General features: G+C 37.5%; 1 protein-coding gene across 4 annotated transcripts in view; it reads right to left on the bottom strand.

The window, feature by feature from the left end:
- The window catches only part of efr3a (EFR3 homolog A (S. cerevisiae)), a 58,562-nt gene extending 44,698 nt beyond the window's left edge, over positions 1-13,864 (bottom strand). The window contains exons 1-2 of one of the 4 annotated variants that reach the window (XM_067452553.1): positions 13,724-13,864; positions 13,445-13,551 (exon numbers count right to left, since the gene is read on the bottom strand). In XM_067452553.1, the coding sequence (XP_067308654.1) occupies positions 13,445-13,454 (10 nt within the window). In that variant the 5' untranslated portion in view covers positions 13,455-13,551; positions 13,724-13,864. Of the gene's footprint in view, positions 1-7,522; positions 7,566-13,444; positions 13,552-13,723 lie in introns of those variants that run through there. The other 3 variants (XM_067452552.1, XM_067452551.1, XM_067452550.1) reach the window with 3 other exon arrangements.
- Positions 13,865-18,702: the final 4,838 nt, after the last annotated feature.

Genomic DNA, 18,702 nt, shown 5'->3' with positions numbered 1-18,702 from the left:
CGGCGATTCTCTCTGATCGCGTCTTTGATCATTCATACTGCGTGATTGTCACTCGCGTGCACGAGCACCGATTTGCCTGTGATCTCGGGCATTTGTCGGCGATTTCACAAAACCTGTCGGCGACTCAAAATCGGGGCAAAAATCGGGCAGTGTGAACTAGGCTTAAGGGGCCTAAAGTGTGCCAAGTAAACATCCCCCACACCATTACACCACCACCACCAGCCTGCACAGTGGTAACAAGGCATGATGGATCCATGTTCTCATTCTGTTTACGCCAAATTCTGACTCTACCATCTGAATGTCTCAACAGAAATCGAGACTCATCAGTCCAGGCAATGTTTTCCAGTCTTTAACTGTCCAATTTTGGTTAGCTTGTGCAAATTATAGCCTCTTTTTCCTATTTGTAGTGGAGATGAGTGGTACGCAGTGGGGTCTTCTGATGTTGTAACCCATCCACCTCAAGGTTGTGTGTGTTGTGGCTTCACAAATTCTTTGCTGCATACCTCGGTTGTAACGAGTAGTTATTTCACTTAAAGTTGCTCTTCTATCAGCTTGAATCAGTCGCCCCATTCTCCTCTAACCTTTAGCATAAACAAGGCATTTTCGACCACAGGACTGCGGCATACTGGATGTTTTTCCCTTTTCACACCATTCTTTGTAAACACTAGAAATGGTTGTGCCTGAAAATCCCAGCAACTCAGCATATTGTGAAATATTCAGACCGGCCCGCCTGGCACCAACAACCATGCCATGCTCAAAATTGCTTAAATCACCTTTCTTTCCCATTCTGACATTCAGTTTGGAGTTCAGGAGATTGTCTTGACCAGGACCACACCCCTAAATCCTAAATGCATTGAAGCAACTGCCATGTGATTGGTTGATTAGATAATTGCATTAATGAAAAATTGAACAGGTGTTCCTAATAATCCTTTAGGTGAGTGAATTTTAATTGCTGGTGCACTTTATCTTAAATTAAATATAAATTAAATCTAGGTTCAAAATGATGGTATAAATAAAAACTTGCTTATTTTTAAACAAGGTATAAAATTTGGTGCAACATAATTATTAGATAAACATAAACCTTGATTTAATCTAGATTTAAGATTAATCCTAATGGTGCACCTTTTCCACCAAGGCAGTGCTGGTGCTGGTTCGAAGCCAGGTTTCAAATTGGTTCTTTATCTTTCCACACCAAAAGCACCAGCTCCGAACCCAGAAAAGTGGTTATTAAAGGTTTAGTTCACCAAAAATGAAAAGTATGTCATTAATGACTCACCCTAATGTCGTTCCACACCCGTAAGACCTTCGTTCATCTTCGGAGCACAGTTTAAGAAATTTTATATTTAGTCTGAGAGATTCTGTCTCTCCACTGAAAACATATGCACAGTATACTGTCCCTTTCCAGAAGGACCAGAAAGGTAATAAGAAAATCATCAAAGTAGTCCATATGTGACATCTGCCGGTTAGTTAGAATCTCTTGAAGCATCGAAAATACATTTTGGTCCAAGACAAGACAACCCGATCAAGACAACCCGGTTCTTAGAAGGCTCGTCAGTCGAACCAACTCTGAACTGGCACTAGCACTGACTCTGAACAAGCACCCGGTTAATTCTGGTGGAAAAGGGGTAACCGTGAATGTTCCACCTAGAAGGTTCCACTTTTTAATGTTTGTTTGATCACAGACGTGTGTTTGCTTTAGAGCAGGGTTGGGCAATTCCAGTCCTGGAGGGCTGCTGTCCTGCAGAGTTCAGCTCCAACCCTAATCAAACTCCCCTGCCTGTAGCCTTCTAGTAATCCTGAAAACATTGATTAACTGGTTCAGGTGTGTTTGATTAGAGTTGGAGCTTAACTCTGCAGGACAGTAGCCCTCCAGAACTGGAATTGCCCGCCCCCTGCTTTAGAGTGAGTATACCTGTGCTGCGACCCAATTCGCCTACTTAAACCACATCCTAAAAGTATGTACTCTTTTTGTGAAGAAAGAAAAGTACACACTTTTGAGTGTGTCGCAGAAGAGTATGCAAGCTTTGTGACTTCGTCAGGTTAAATACTGATAGTTGATCACTCAAACCCCTTTATCTAAACCTCTCTACTTAACTGTCAGACTCGCACATTCATCATGTTTGTAGTTTTTTAACACTTATTATCTGTGTTTGTCGTTCTAAACAAATCCTCATCCAACTTGCAATGGGTTGTGGGCAATATCAGCCGTTAGTGTGTGCGTCGATCCACACTTCGAATTCTAACCGGAAACTGCAAAACTTCCGGGTATCTTGGGAATACGCTTTTCAACATACTACGATTTGGGGCATACTAATTCTATTTTTGAATGCTATTTAGTATGGATAGTATGCGAATTGGGACGCAGGGCTAGTTTTCTGTTCTAAATTCAAGCTGAAGACTATGATATAAACACCCATAATCTTTTGCCATCCGACTTTGTATTTGTATAGTGCAGGAAGGGTCTATACAAATACACTTTCCCAAACCCGCCGATACACACACTGTACTAAATTTACCTGCATGGGTCGATGGAGTGGAGGGTAGATATCTAAATATGCATGAGCTAGTCAATACAGAGAGAAAAAAGGAAGAGAGAACGAGAGAAACGGAAAACCTCTTATCGCTTGCTACCATCCGAACGGTTTCACATTTGAGAGGAATTCAGCCATTTACGTAGTATTCACGTTTGCTTATGAGATCATTATGAGATCACTTATGAGATCATTAGCCCAATATTTCTATTTCCCATAACGCTATGCAAAGGTCTCTAAACGTATAGATTTTAAAAATATAACTCACATCAGGGTGCACAGCAGGCAGCAAAAATGTTGTTTACAAACAAAATCACGCCATATATGTATTGATTATGTAAACAACATGAAGAGTGCATGACATTTACTTAGGCAGTATGAAAATTGCTGTTTCAAGCATATTATCCCAGTTTTTTCTCTTTTTACATGTTTTTCATGGTTCTAATTAGTCTTCAACCAATATGTTTTTTTTCAATGCCTGAAGCAGATATTTAAAGATCAAAATGCTTGATACAATGCTGAAGGGTAGGTGACAAATAACTTGTCAATGGTCAAAATACTTGTCTTGACAAAAAGATTACATAAATCATTAAGAGCCTGATGAAATGAAAACTATATCTGCTAAGAATAGTAAATAAGCATTTTTAATAGAAGAAAATGTGAATATACCAGTCAAATTAGACTTCCCATGGCACTTTGACGTTGAAAATACTCTAATCTAGTAAAATACTTCATACCAGTGTTTCCTATGCAAAAAAATGTATATAATTATGTTAATTATTAAATAGCTGCAGTAATCCACTTTACATTTAAGGTTATAAGTAAGCTACAACAACAACAAAAAACATTTTTAAAAATATTTTAAAAAAAAGAATACAAAGGAGAATACCCCCAGACTATGCTAAATTAAAACGCTTCACATCTAACCCCCATATTTTCAAACCAAATCTACACCCTAACCTTTTATGTTCCACAGAATAAAGAAAGTCATACCCATTTGAAAGGACATGAGGATGTGTAGATAAATATTGACAGAATTTTCATTATTGGAAGAACTATACCTTCAATTGACCCTTCGCTAAGCCACGCCCGAATACCACCACAGGCCAATCGTGGCTTAGCAACCGTAACTAGACACGGAAGGTCTGTCAAGCTTTCGAGCGAGGGAAACATGCCGATGCAAATCTGTGTGTATGGATTGTGCAAATCTGATGCCTATCCTAAAAGTTTGGACAGATGGTGTATTTTTTTTTCCTTCCCCAAAACGTAAAACTGAAGGTAAGAAATACCAGCCTTGAATCAAGCAGTGTGTGTGAGACCCCATTCACAATGTTAAATGTCGTCAGGATTAACAAAAACACCAACGTTTGCTTCAACAAACTGAAAATACATGAGGTTTTTGACTGATGCAAGTTATTACATATGATGCAGTATATAGACTATAAAAAGAACTGTCTTAGCTTTATTTATTAGTTTTGTATTGTAGTTTTGTTTAGACAAAATGTGTGCAGATTAAGACCTTCATCATAAGGATTGTTGCAGTGGCTGTGTGTTTATAATATTAATAAAACCCATCATGTTTGAGAGACTGGCTTTCTGTTATAAGGTTTCAGTAAATGTGTGGTTTTTGATGAATGGCTCAGGTCAGAATCTCAGGCTAGTGCCAGGTCCAAGGAGTAGATTATAGACACACGACATGTGAGCAGTAGCCCGGCGTGCTAAATATAACGTTAAGCCGGAGAATTATTGCAAAGTTTTCAGGCTAATGTCTTGTGTTTATTCCACAAGATTTATTGATAAGTTGTTTGATTTATAATTATTCGATTATTTTCTCATTTTACTTACCCTGTTGTGCATGAACATACATATGAGGCAGCTGCTGATTGCGCTGAGACTAGGCTTTAGCTTCAATTTTATTGAAATTATTCTGTAATCGGTTGCATAATATGTCGCGGATATATGCCGCAAATACATACTGCAGTCCCTTTTTTCTTACTCTCTCAGATATTTCCCCTGTTCGCCAGAAATGACTAATTATCTCCTCGGAAATGTCTGACACCGGCGCATACATACTGTAATAGACGTGCCAGGCGCGAAAGCTTGACAGGCGTAGCAACAGTAACTACGGGGGGCGGGGCTTAGCGAAGGGTCAATTGAATGTAAATTTCATTTAGTTACAATATAGACGTGACATGAAGGCCAAGTATGGTAACCCATACTAGGAATTTGTCCACTTCCTTTAACCCATCCAATTTAGTGCACACACATTTAGGAGTAGTGAGTAGTAAACACACACACTGCACACACTCGGCATAGTGGGCAGCCATTTTTTTTGTGGCAGAGGAGCGATTGGGGATTTGGTGCCTTGTTCAAAGTTGTTTTCATGCTGGTATTTGAACCCACAACCTTTGGGTTACCAGTCTGATTCTCTAACCATTAGGCCACAACCACAACTTAATACCAGAAATACTGAAAAAAGAGAGAATTTTCAATTTCGGCTAAAAATAGAGGTAGACCCTGAATTCATTGACTGTGACATTTAAAGGTAGGGAAGGCAATTTCGAAGAGGCTAGCAATAGCAAGCTAGCTTGCATATGATCCCACCCTCTCTTCAGAGTGCTCTCCAAAAGCCACGCCTCCTTCAAAAGACATGAACGCACACAGCAGATTCTGCAAAGCGTCAAGAGAGACAGCATTAAACTACCTCATGCCCCTAACATTACAATAATAATGAAAATAAACAACTTACAAATCTCTTACTTGTACCACCTGACTGCTGCAGGTTCCTTTCAGCGTTGATAGTATCGACAGAAACACACAAATCTGATTCTGAGGACGTGAACAGCTTCAGACAGAACATCACTGGTTGTCATCGCATAATTACCACTTCTATTACTGATTGCTATAAGGATGTGAAGAGTTTCAACCAGTATAACAAAGTGTTTATAAAAAAATTGCCTATCTTACCTTTAATTAGCGCTCCTTCAATGACACATTTTTGCAAGGTAAAGGTCTTGTTGCCAAAGAACATTACTACTGGTTTAATTTATGACCTGAGGATATAACACCCTAAAACAGCATAAAGAGTTATCCAAACTGAAGTACTGAAACTAAAAATAAATAATAATAATTTCAGTACTTTACTACTTTAGAAATAACAAGTAAATAGTAAAAAGTTAGGTACTGATAAAAACCTCAAATGTAAACATGTAAACTCAAAAATAAAAAATTAACAGCCAGTGATGAAACTAATTTGAGGTTTTAATTTGATTTACATGCTGTGACAGCGTGCTGAGAGCTTCAAATTAAACTTAAATTGCAATTTTATTCTTTATCTTTATTGATCTACTTTGAATTAACACAGCTACAATCATATTCATATGGACATCTTTGGCACAAAGATGAACTATCCATAAAGTCATTTTATCGGAAAATGACTTTAAAATGGCTAAATATTGGCCCTGTCATTATATTGGTCAACAAAAGACACTCAACAAACTATTAAAGCCATATATATATATATATATATATATATATATATATATATATATATATATATATATATATATATATATATATATATATATATGTATGTGTGAGTACAGTACAAACACTTTGTTACTTTACTTAAGTACATTTTTCACGTATCTGTACTTTACTTAAGTAGAATAAATAGTGCATACTTTTTACTTTTACTTCGTTACATTTTGCAGCAATTATTATACTTTCTACTCCACTACATTTTTACAACGTTTCGTTACATTTTCGTTACATTTTCTGATCAGTTTCAGGGCTTGAGATTAAGGCTTGCCCGCATAATAATATATAATGTACGTTATAGGCTAATGAATTGACGGTTGCGCTGTTGAGGCTCGCGCAGCCTCTCGAGGAGAAATGGAAACAAATCAGCCCCGCTCACACAAAGAAACGCAGTAACATACTGCATTAAAAATTCTAAATGTTTAGTTTTTATATTTTATTACAGTTAAAAAAACATCACATGACACGACCAACGAGTGTAGTTTTCCTGACTACCATCACTACAGAAAATGTGACACTGATTTCATTTGACATTGACAGTTCCATAAACAATTAATTAACAATAAGTCACTTACATTTTATTGATTGCTTTATTACATCCGAACCATAACGTATTGCACAGCAACAGTGCGTTACTGAATCAAAGATTCAATGTCCTATTCATAAACGACTGCCTCATTTATGAACGAATCGACTCAATGACTCTCTCATAAGGATTCACCTGCCGCCATCTACTGGTGGTTTAGTTAACTTTTTTTAGTTAAAACAATCTCATAGCATTATTTAGTGCAGTTGTAATTTTTCAGTGTTAATTATTTAATTTGATTGGTAACAACCCTATTGTATCTTATTCTAATTTAATTTATTAATCAAATTTAAGAATATAAAGGGAAAGCTGAAGCAAAGCCTATATTTAATAAGATTAGGGGAAAATGTCCTTTATAAAAGGTAAAAATATCATAAATATAAAGATTTAAATACATCAAAGCTGATGAGAATGTTGCTTCAGAAAAATGACATTCAACTTTGCAGATAACCAGAATTGTTAGTCAGAATGTAAACTAGGCAACAGAGGGTAAGAACAATTACATTAACCCAAAACTAACTCAATTAAAATGCCACCGCTCATACTGTTTTCTTTTTTAATTATTAGAATTACACATTAAGAGAATACATTTTTATGCAAGTACTTTTACTTTTAATACTTTAAGTACATTTAAAATCAGGTACTTTTTACTTTTTACTTAAGTAGGGTTGTCGTACTTCTACTTTTACTTATATTTCTTTACTTATATTTAATATATTTCTGGTTACTTGTACTTTTACTTAAGTACTGAGATTCAGTACTTCCTCCACCACTGCATATACATACATACATATACATATACATATACATACATACACACACACACACACAAAAACAAGCACATACACACGCCGGTCAGACCTACCAGCATCAGCGTTCTCTGAGTCCATGTCTATGTCTGCTCACTGGACCTGGGAGACAATTGTTCTCTTTCTCTCTTTATGTCTTTCTCTCTCTAGACTCTGTACAGTGCAGGAAGTCTAACCATATTCTATAACAGACACAAGCACGCGGGTGCATGCATCTGCATGAGGACAGAGGGGTGAGCTGTATTTAATTCTGATGATGCTGATGTTTTAGCACACTGAATATTTCATGCAGTGTCGACACAAGCATCTGTCCGAATAACGCCACCATGCACGTGCACACTCTTGACCAACAAAAACACACAAGCCGCCGCTTTCCCTTGATGTTTTCCTCACACAGAATCTTCACTAGCACGTCGTCCACTGCATATGAATGAGACGCTGCTTAAAGGAAAGCGAGAAACACCAATACAAAGCAGATCAAACACACACAAACACACACAGATCAAACTCTCTCAAATACTCAAAACGGCCAACGCAAGATCAAACTTTGCTTTGTGAACGTACACATTATCATCTCAAAGCCATGAGAGAGGGAGAAAGATTATAGACAGAGAGAGAGAGAGAGAGAGAGAGAGAGAGAGAGAGAGAGAGAGAGAGAGAGCGCAAAATGACCCTTGAAAAAGAGAGAGGCTGGTCATTGTCCCAGGCAAAGAGACACTTACACTGCATTTAAACTGTCAATCTAAATGGCAATAACACCTGAGTAGGTCTGTATGATTTGGTCAATATAACAAAAACAATTTTACAATTTTAACAGCAATATGAGTAACACTTAACATCTCATATTGCTGCTTAGATATCTTAACTGAAAGAACAAAGGCATAAAATCACACTGAAATGGCAGTTCTCATGTTCAGCAGGGTGTGCAAACTGGCAAGCAATGACTTCTGAATCCAAAGTCAGGTTTTTGAAAATGCTTTGCTGTCAACAGAAACTGCTAAGGGTATGCAAGCTTGATTTGAAATAATAATCATTTTCCTTTATTTTAATTTGTAAAAATGTGTCCGGATTCCAAAAACTGTGCCTAAGTAAAGTCCCGTTCACATCAAGAACGATGACTGTACCTATATTAGTGTCCACACCAGCGGATGTCCAGATGATATTTTTCTGTTTATTCTAGGTGCACACTGCAGTCCTGTTGGCTGCCGCTTTAAATGCTCAAGTTCTTTAAAGCTGGATGCCTTCTTATTGGCTGTCAACGTTTTTTTTTTTTTTTTTTTTTAATCCATTAGCTGGAACAAAATAGTTTTGAAAGTGATTCCAACAATAATATCCAACAAATAATAGTTTTTAAAGGGGTACTTCAGCGCTGGAAAGATGAATCTGTATTTAAACTGGGTCATTAATGTAGTAGAAATGTGAAATTATTGAGGACAATATGCCTCACACAATATACATATATTGTATACACATATATTGTGACATATTGTATACACATTTACAATATGGACAAATGCTCCATATAAACACCTCAATCGGAATAAAAATGCCCAAAACCGAATGAAATTGTAATCGGATGGAGAGGGGTGGGACCTTTTCATGAACCGATCAAACGAAAAATTGAATTTAACTATGCAAACGACCTGACCCGACTACTTTTCAGTGTGCGTCCTTATATGACGTGATACACAGCGCGCCTTCACCACTAAAGAGCACGTGCCGCGCTCACAACAGGCTTTAATGTTGACAAGAGAGGAAAGTAAATTTTTCTGAGGGGTAAACTTTTTATTTCGTAAGAAGTTATGAAGATAATGTTGGAATAATGCCACAGACACAGCCTGGCTCTCATCTTGACAGCGCTTGTTCCAGGCACTTTTTACTTTTCTTTGTTTATTTTCTGAAATGATTATTACACTTTACAACAATTAAATAGCTTTTATAAAACCGTTTAAGTCCTGGTGGTCGTTGAGAGTTGCTATGGCATCCGAAAACACATTCCAGCTGCTGGAGAGGACAGGGTGAGAGCCGCACTTGAACCAGATCAAGGTGATAGAATAGTGTTTCTAGCAAACAATATAAAGAAATTAATTAGGCTAGGCTACAGGCCGTACTCCTGCTGCTGTTCAACTTGTCACTCAAGTTATCACCTGCTGTTTCAAACATTAAGTAAAACGTGTAGGTGTTCGAATATATTCTAATACATTGCTTGATATTTGATATCCGTTCAAATTCGAAAAAATGACAGCCCTAATCTTGACTGAATCATTTTTGTTGCACTTAATAAATGTATTTACTTGTATATATAACAGTGAATATATGCTGTGTTTACCATTTATACATTTGGATTACTTTTATACAATTTATGTAGACTATTATTTCTACTGTTTGAAGTTTTTCAGGTAAGCCTATTTCTCCATCTATTGTAATTGCGTGAATGCAGCCTCATAGAACATTTACAGAATCACGTTTTCTCTCCCTTTTCCTCTCTCATCCCATGTCAAGGATAAAGTGCTCATCTTACAGGGTCCTGACTGCCCAGAAATAGACTGTGTGTGTGTCAGAGCAGAGAGGTTATCATACTCCCTCTGAGGGGTGTGGGAGTTGTTTGTACTTCAGTGGAGAGGTCACCCTACTCCCAGATTGTGTGTGCGTGTGTGTGTGTGTGTGTGTGTGTGTGTGTGTGTGTGTGTGTGTGTGTGTGTGTGTGTGTGTGTGTGTGTGTGTTAGTTGTACTTCTCTGTGCAGCACGTCAGCAGCAATAACCCTGAGGGGTGTCTGGTCTACTGCGTCAAACTACACATTACGCAATCTGATGAAATAATCCAACACTGTATACTATATCAAAAGTGGCAATATAAATGGTACGCAAAACTAGATTTCACTATTCACAATTTCACAAACATCAAACATAACTGCAGTCAACAGCAATACTTTAAACAACACCAAAACACCAGAAGAAATATGGCTAATAAATCAATGCCTAAAAGAGCCAACATCACCATTTACAATACAATAGCAAAGCATTCTGGCTAGCTAACAACAAAACATAAATCACACAATTGTTGGTAACACTGTACAATAAGGTCTCATTTAGTTAATACTTTAAACAACAAGAACTGACAATGGACAAATGTATTGCATTTATTAACCTTTGTTAATGTTAGTTAACAAAAATGTTCAAGTTATTTCATAGTGCGTTAACTAATAATGTTAACGGATACATTAAAATGCTGTAGAAATATCGTTCATTGCTAGTTTATGTTAACAAGTGTAGTTAACTAATGTTAACAAATAAAACCTTATTGTAACGTTACCCAAATGTTAAAACAAACAACAGCAAAATAATCAACATGCTAAATGAAGTCTTGCAAATTAATTAACATCAAAACGTCCACAATTGGAAACCTAAATGTGACACAAAACTATATACTATGCTAAACTAAACATCACAAACACCAAACATCAACACTGAAACATTAACTGGACGGTATGGCAACTCACTGCTGCAATGATGGCAATGTCAGAGTTTGCTTATAGGCATACTGTTTATAAAACATTAGATATGCACAGCTGACAGCGGAGAGGACTACTTTATGTTATTTACATGATGGGAGTGACTGAGACGTTAAACATTGATGAATATGTAAATACAGGAAGAAGTTGGTTGTCACAACTTGCTGAATTAATACAGAATTGAACTAATGTGGTCACATGTTAATGTATATTAGCTATTTTAAAAAGGCTTTTTAAATGTGGCTAAATGTGGTTGCATAAGCTGCTTAGAGTCGTCTTAAAAGTTAGCCATTGTTTTTTTCTTTAAGATTGGTACTACATTTTTAAAGGAAATTACATAAAAGAGTAGGTTGGTCTAATCTAAAACAGAAAAAAGTAAGACTGATTACCTCTTAAAGGGACAGTTCACCCAAAAATTAAAACTGACACAAAAAAAACGTTACTGGTGTGGCGATGATGTTGGACGTAAGCATTTTGAACTGCGAGAGGCGTTACACTTTCTGCTTACGTTGAATATGGAAAGCGGTCCGCCAGACGTTTTACTTTATAACATTTCAAATATGAATACGTAAACAAACCGATCAATTCACTTCAGAAGGTTAGCCTTTGTTAACCACCTGGAGCCATGTGGATTACTTTTATAATGGATGGATGCACTTTTTTGGTCTTTAAAATGATGGGCTGCCATTCACTGCCATTTATAATGCTTGAAAGAACCAGGACATTTTTTAATTTAACTCCAATTGTATTCATCTGAAAGAAGAACTTCATATACACCTAGGATGGCTTGAGGGTGAGTAAATAATGGGTTCATTTCCATTTTGGGGGGAAATATCCATTTTTGGGGTCAAACATAGTGTCCTTAACATATAGTGGTTAAAGGCCAATTTATACTCCTGACATGCAACTCTATAAAAATGTAACAATGCATCAATTCTACACGGACCGCAAGCTCTGTGATTGGTCTGCCAGAACCCCTTCCTCAGGGGTACACATTCCCTCTGCATTTGTAACTGCACTTCAACGCGGATCCAGCAGGAACGTTTGTATCTACAGCTGTGGTAAATAGAGCAGATCTGGCAACCCGGATGCTGAAACACTACTGACTTCATGATTGGTAGATAGGTGGAGGGCGGAGCTTCAGGCCAAAACACAACATGTCAATATCAACATCAGTTTAGGGCTGCAACAACAGCTTTTAAATGACAATATCCTGGCCGGACTACTGTTGTCAGTGATATAAGTATTTGAAATTAACATGATTTCTTAATGTCTAGTGAAATATCAGGACCATTTTATGATTAATTGAAATACATTGCTTACATACAGTTCCTTTAAGTTTATGCAACTAGCCCTAAAACTTCAGACTGCATAATGTTATCATTTATGTATTTGACACCGCAAAAGCGTTCACAGATATTGTAAACAACAAACAAAATCTCATAAATGGCATAAACAACATTTTCCAAACAAAGCTAAACATACAGCAGGCTATAAACCAAACAACACCAAAGTCATCTTGCAAGCTAATTTACAACAACATCATCATCAGCAGCAGCACAATATTAAAGTCACCATAAAATATGAATTTAATATTCTTTTTTTATGGAATATTGTAGCAAGTATTATAAATGATTCATCATTACTTTTTGAATTCATGTGTCTCCTTTCATCATAACTTAAAAAAAACTTCCCTTCTCTCTTATATCTCTTCTCCGATGTGAGGGCGGGGCAATAACCTGTCACTCACATGACATCACAGCAATATCAAACCAACCATCAATTCCCAATGGACAAAATCAAGTCCCACCTTACTTGTTTTTTTTTATTATTCGAGAAGCCGTTTTACTCAAAATACTTGACAACAGGGGAAGAAAAGAATTTTACAAATTCCAATTCCTGCCAACTTGAATAGGGTCTCAGTGATACTAATAACACTGAAGAATGAAGCACACTGTGTCCTGGCTGCAGGAGACTTTTATAAGCATTTCAGAAACACTAAAATCATAGCCGTCCAAATACATTATGTAAGATGTCCCTCTTGGAACCTGCTGAGTAGGATTTTCCCTGAAATCACATGCCAGTGCCACCTGCTGTCAAGGTATATGGCATCAGTGCCAACACCTCAACGGAGTCTGACGTGAGTCATTGTCCTGCATGGGATCATTGGTGAAACAAAATGCAATGACAATGACCAGAGGAAAGCCAGGGAATACCATTGAACTGAATGATTAACATAGTACATTGCTTGGGATTTAGGGTACTTAAGGAACCAAAACCATTGTAAAACCATAGCAATTTGTTGTGCTTATGCAGAAGCAGCAGGGAAGAGCTGAGATCAGCAGAACCCCAGCGATGACACTGACTCATTCTCACACACACACTGCAGCAGAACATTTGCAACATAAACCGTCTAAAGTGAATGACAGAGGGTCGGGGCTGCGACCGGCGGTTCGGGTTCTTACCGGCAGGCATTCCTTCACTCGGTTCAGTCCAACCCGCGTCCGATACACTGTCTGGATCAGATCAGCTTGGAAGGGGGGCTGGCTTCAACATATGGATCGGAACACGGCTGGATCACAAACACACACAGAGAGACATACGGATTAAACGAATCCGATCAGAACCCCTTAACAATATCTACCTTAACTGACAGCTATGAGCACACATTATCAAACATGGTGGTACTGTGTCTTTGTTGTTAAGAATTAAATAAGTACAGAAAGAGAGTTGGGTGTGAATACCTGTAGATGCAGATTAAGCGCAACACATCCGCGTTTCCTGCTTCGCATTCCGCGTGACGTCGAGACACGCCAACACGGAAGTGATAGTCGAGAGCGAAGAGGAGAAGGGAGCGCGCGCAGCGCACGCGTCGAGGTTGAAACACACACACACACACACACACACACACACGCGTGCGCGCGCTGCAGGGATTCACAAAATGGAACAGGTGGGTAGAAGAGAAAAGTTGTTTATTTTATTATAAAAACAAGTCTCTGGACATCTGTGTGAATTTCATCAGCTCCCCCATCCTGCTTCTAAAATTAATAAACAGGGCAATTTCAGTTCCCTTTGATTTAGGTTAATGAACTGCTCGACTATGTGTGTGAATATGTGTGAGATCTATTAACGTTACCACGCAGGGCATGTGTCCAGCATATATCACTCTCAATTTCTTCTTAAAATAATAGTTTAACCAAAAATGACATTTCTAACATCATTCACTTATTTATGAATGACTTATTCTATGGCACTTTACAAGATCATTTTTGAAGGCTGACATGCAAGTACATAAATGGACCTTTCAAACTGCAAACAATGACACAAAAGCACCATAGAGGCATCATAAATGTGGTTTATACCAGGGGTTTTCAATCATTTAGATGCCACTGGCCCGCCCCAAATACGACCATCCTTGTACGATGGAACCCTATCCTAAAATGTAAAAAGTAGCTATATATTTTCATGTATAAAATGAAGTCATAATTTTTAACATTATACATGTGTTAAATCTTATTTGAAAATGTTTCATTTTTTATGTTACATTATGTTTTTCCCTTCTCACTATAGTACTAGACATTTCTTTATTTTAATCAAATTATTTATTAATTTAATCATTTTACATTTTTATGTTTCGGTTTAGGTTCATAAAACTGCTCTCACTGATTTGTTCACAAATTTCACTGATCCAGTTGTCAAGTTCAACTTACTTAAAGGGAAAGTTCACCCAAAAAGGAAAATTACCCCATGACATGACCTCTGACATGCACAAGCACTATGACACAGTCCGAGTTATATAAAAAATTCCTGGATCTTCCAAGCTTTATAATGGCAGTGAATGGCTGTTTCTGTTTTGAAGTCCATAGGAGTTCATCAATCCATTATAAAAGTGCTCCACGTGGCTCCGGTTCGTTAATAAAGGCCTTCTGAAGCAAAGTGATGCGTTTTTGTAAGAAAAATAAAAAATATCCATATTTAAAACTTAACAAACTGTAATCTCTAACTTCCGCTAACTGTCGTATGTGTGTTCACGAGAGACTGGCGTTCCAGCTTATGATTTAGGACGCAGTCGTAGTGTACGTTCCGGTGACGAATGCGGAAGCGCAGAGCAAAACTTTGCTCTCGCGAGAAATTTAAGCTGTAGCGCAAGTTCTGCCAGGAAGACTCGAATGTTACGTCACTCATTACTTCAGATCTAACCTATCATGTTCTAATACTTAAGAGTATAAAAGATTGGTACTTACACATGATTGCATTTGCAGATGCTGACGCCAACATCCACCTCCATCCTCACCACTACCAGCAGGATGGTCCCTGCCTTCATCTTAAGGCAGGAAATGCAGAGTCCATTGCCCTTGACGTGAGCTATGCCAAAGAACCTCTTAATATAATACTTGCTGGTATGTTAATAAATGAACGCTTTGTTACTTTATCTTGCCTTCCGAGTCTTTCTGGTAGAAATAGAGCATCCTTATACGCTGGAACGCCAGTCTCTCGTGAATGCACGTACGACAATTTGTAAAGTTTTAAATATGGATATTTTTCTTACACAAATGCATGGCTTCGCTTTAGAAGACCTTTTTTTAACCCCTCGGAGCCGTGTGGAGCACTTTTAAATTTTTCTTAACCCCCAGCGGCCTGGGGTTCAGCTCAGGACAGAGTTGGCAGGCCAATTGAGCACAGTAATTTGGTAAAATGGTTTTAGCACTGTGAGCAGGTGCCAGGTCGTGCTGAAAAACCAAATCTTCATCTCCATATAAAGCTTTCCAGCAGATGGAAGCATGAAGTGCTCCAAAATCTCCTGATAGCTAGCTGCATTGACCCTGCCCTTGACAAAACACAGTGACCACCAGCAGCTGACATGGCACCCCAGACCATCACTGACTGTGGGTACTTGACACTGGACTTCCTCCAGACTCTGGAACCTTGATTTCCAAATTACATGCAAAATTTGCTTTCATCCCGAAAAAAGTACTTTGGACCACTGAGCAACAGTTCAGTGCTGCTTCTCTGTAGCCCACAAGTGGCTTGACCTGGGGAATGCGGCACCTGTAGCCCATTTCCTGCACACGCCTGTGCACGGTGGCTCTGGATGTTTCTACTCCAGACTCAGTTCACTGCTTCTGCAGGTCCCCCAAGGTCTGGAATCGGTCCTTTTTCACAATCTTCCTCAGCGTCCGGTCACCTCTTCTCGTTGTGCAGCGTTTTTTGCCACACTTTTTCCTTCCCACTGAGGTGCCTTGATACAGCACTCTGGGAACAGCCTATTCATTCAGAAATTTCTTTCTGTGTCTTACCCTCTCACTTGAGGGTGTCAATGATGGCCTTCTGGACAGCAGTCGGGTCGGCAGTCTTACCCATGATTGCGGTTTTGAGTAATGAACCAGGCTGGGAGTTTTTAAAAGCCTCAGGAATCTTTTGCAGGTGTTTAGAGTTAATTAGTTGATTCAGATTATTAGGGTAATAGCTCGTTTAGAGAACCTTTTCATGATATGCTAATTTTTTGAGATTTAAGGTCTGTATGCCAAAATCATCAGTATTAAAAAAATAAAAGACCTGAAATTTTTCAGTTGGTGTGCAATGAATCTAAAATATATGAAAGTTAAATTTTTGTCATTGAAAATAATGAACTTTATCACAATATGCTAATTTTTTTAGAAGGACCTGTGCGATTGAGTAAATCATGAGCTAATTTTCATTATTGGGTAAATATCCCTGTATTCATTTGGTTGCAGCCAGCAGTTAATGGTCCAAGATTATTAGAGAATAACTTTTGAAATTTGGTATTTTTACACAAAACTATGGTTTCAGGAAACTTGGAATATAGCCACATGGGACACTTTTGTGTACTTTTAACTTTGAAAGCTTTGGTTTGATTCATTGTAACTGAATGGGAAAGAGTACACCTTGCCTACATAATTCAAGTCTTCATAATTTCTCCTTTTGTGTCCAACAGAAGAGCAATGCGAAATAATGGATGCAAGTAAATTATGACCATTTTAATTATTGGCAGAATGATTTCTTTATGGCCTGAATAGTTAAAAATGCAGAGCGCGTGTACCCAGTTACGACAAAACCCTTCAGATTGGACAAACACTTCTGTAATAATTTAAGGGTATTACTGATGGATTGAAGGGGTTTGTTGCAACTGGCTGTTGATGTCTTTGTTACTACAAAAGCCTGCCATTTCATTACGACAGAATCCGATCATTTATAGTGGCCATAATATATTATAATACAAAGCTCAGAAATGTTTGCCTGTGTCAGACCTGCTGTGTATAACTGGATTATTTTAGGATAAGCTGAAAACATTCAGTCAAACAGCCAAAGCTATGAGGACCTATGCGTGTGAGAGAGAGAGAATACACAGTATTAGGATAAAGACCTTTGCTTTACAGGAATTATGTGTGATTTAAGCTCCATTTTATCCAAGCATCTGTTAAAACACTGAAAACACATCTCAATCACTCACTCATAATGCTTTTACATTGTATTATGGCTCAAATGTTTGACACATGCGCTAAAGGATACTGCAATGCTGTTGCACAAACTGGTTTTTACATGACTGAGATCCAGGCAAACATTTGCATAATAATTACTGAAATGCTGGCCAAATAATCCTATTTCACCAATAATCTCCATCAAATCTGTGTGATGTGATTTCTCTCTGTGGTCACACATTTTCTGCCTCATTGATATTGGTGGTTTAATGAAGCATGGAAGTTGGAGCCGTTTGATTGATTGAGTAATGGCGTAGCTGTGTGCAGCTGGTATTGGCAGTCATTCAAATAAAGTGCCATAGTTATTTGAATATTGAATGCACACACATGCATTGCAGTGATTGCATATTGGAGTTTCCTTTGCATGCATACCCTAAAATCTTGATGTTAAATAAAGTTAATGGAAATATTATTTGTCAGCTACCCATATACAGATAAACCAACACAGCCATGCACTGTAAAAAAATATTTAGAAAAAAAGATACCCGGTTGCCTTAAAATTTTGAGCTCATTTAAATTTAATTTTTGAGTGAATACAATGAAATGTTTTGAGATTCGACAACCTTTATTAAAATATTATTAAAAGATTTTGTAAGCATATTGGTAATTGTGTGTGTTTTATTTCTGATGACGCAGTGAAACATGCCAAATAGTGCTATTTTACTTAATTAATCAAAAAATGTTATGTGGTTTAGATACAATAATATTTTGAATTTCTATTTATTAAACAAATGTCCTTCATTGTATCAACTCAAATTTTTTATTTCAATAAACTCAAAATTAAGGCAACCAGGTTACTTACTTTTTTAAGTTAAACCAACAAAAACCAACAATAATCTTTTCAATAATCTAAATCTTTTTCAGTCTGAAGATAGTTATTTTATACACTTTAATTTTTGTGAAGCTCAAACCTAATTGTGTACATTTCAAACTTTTATATGGGGCCTTCCAGTGTGGAAATAAATATGGATATTTATATAATGCTTTTAAAAACACATGCAGATATAATGTTTCAATTCATAGCTAACCTGTAAAGTGAATCAATCTGAAGTAGGGTTCGCCCATTATTTGCATCCTTGCACATGTCCACCTTTAAGGATTTCCAGTTTTCCACCTACAAGCTTCACACTGAGCTTCAGATCAATGTTGACCCATAGAACAACTGTTTGTGTGAGAGAAACAGAGACAGTTTGATTTTTTTTTTTTTTTCTCCAGAGGGGGGT

Source organism: Pseudorasbora parva, chromosome 9 (assembly GCF_024679245.1).
Source record: "Pseudorasbora parva isolate DD20220531a chromosome 9, ASM2467924v1, whole genome shotgun sequence".
Lineage (NCBI taxonomy): Eukaryota > Metazoa > Chordata > Actinopteri > Cypriniformes > Gobionidae > Pseudorasbora > Pseudorasbora parva.
The sequence above is the reverse complement of the archived record's forward strand: the minus strand, read 5'-3'. Positions and strand labels throughout refer to the sequence as shown.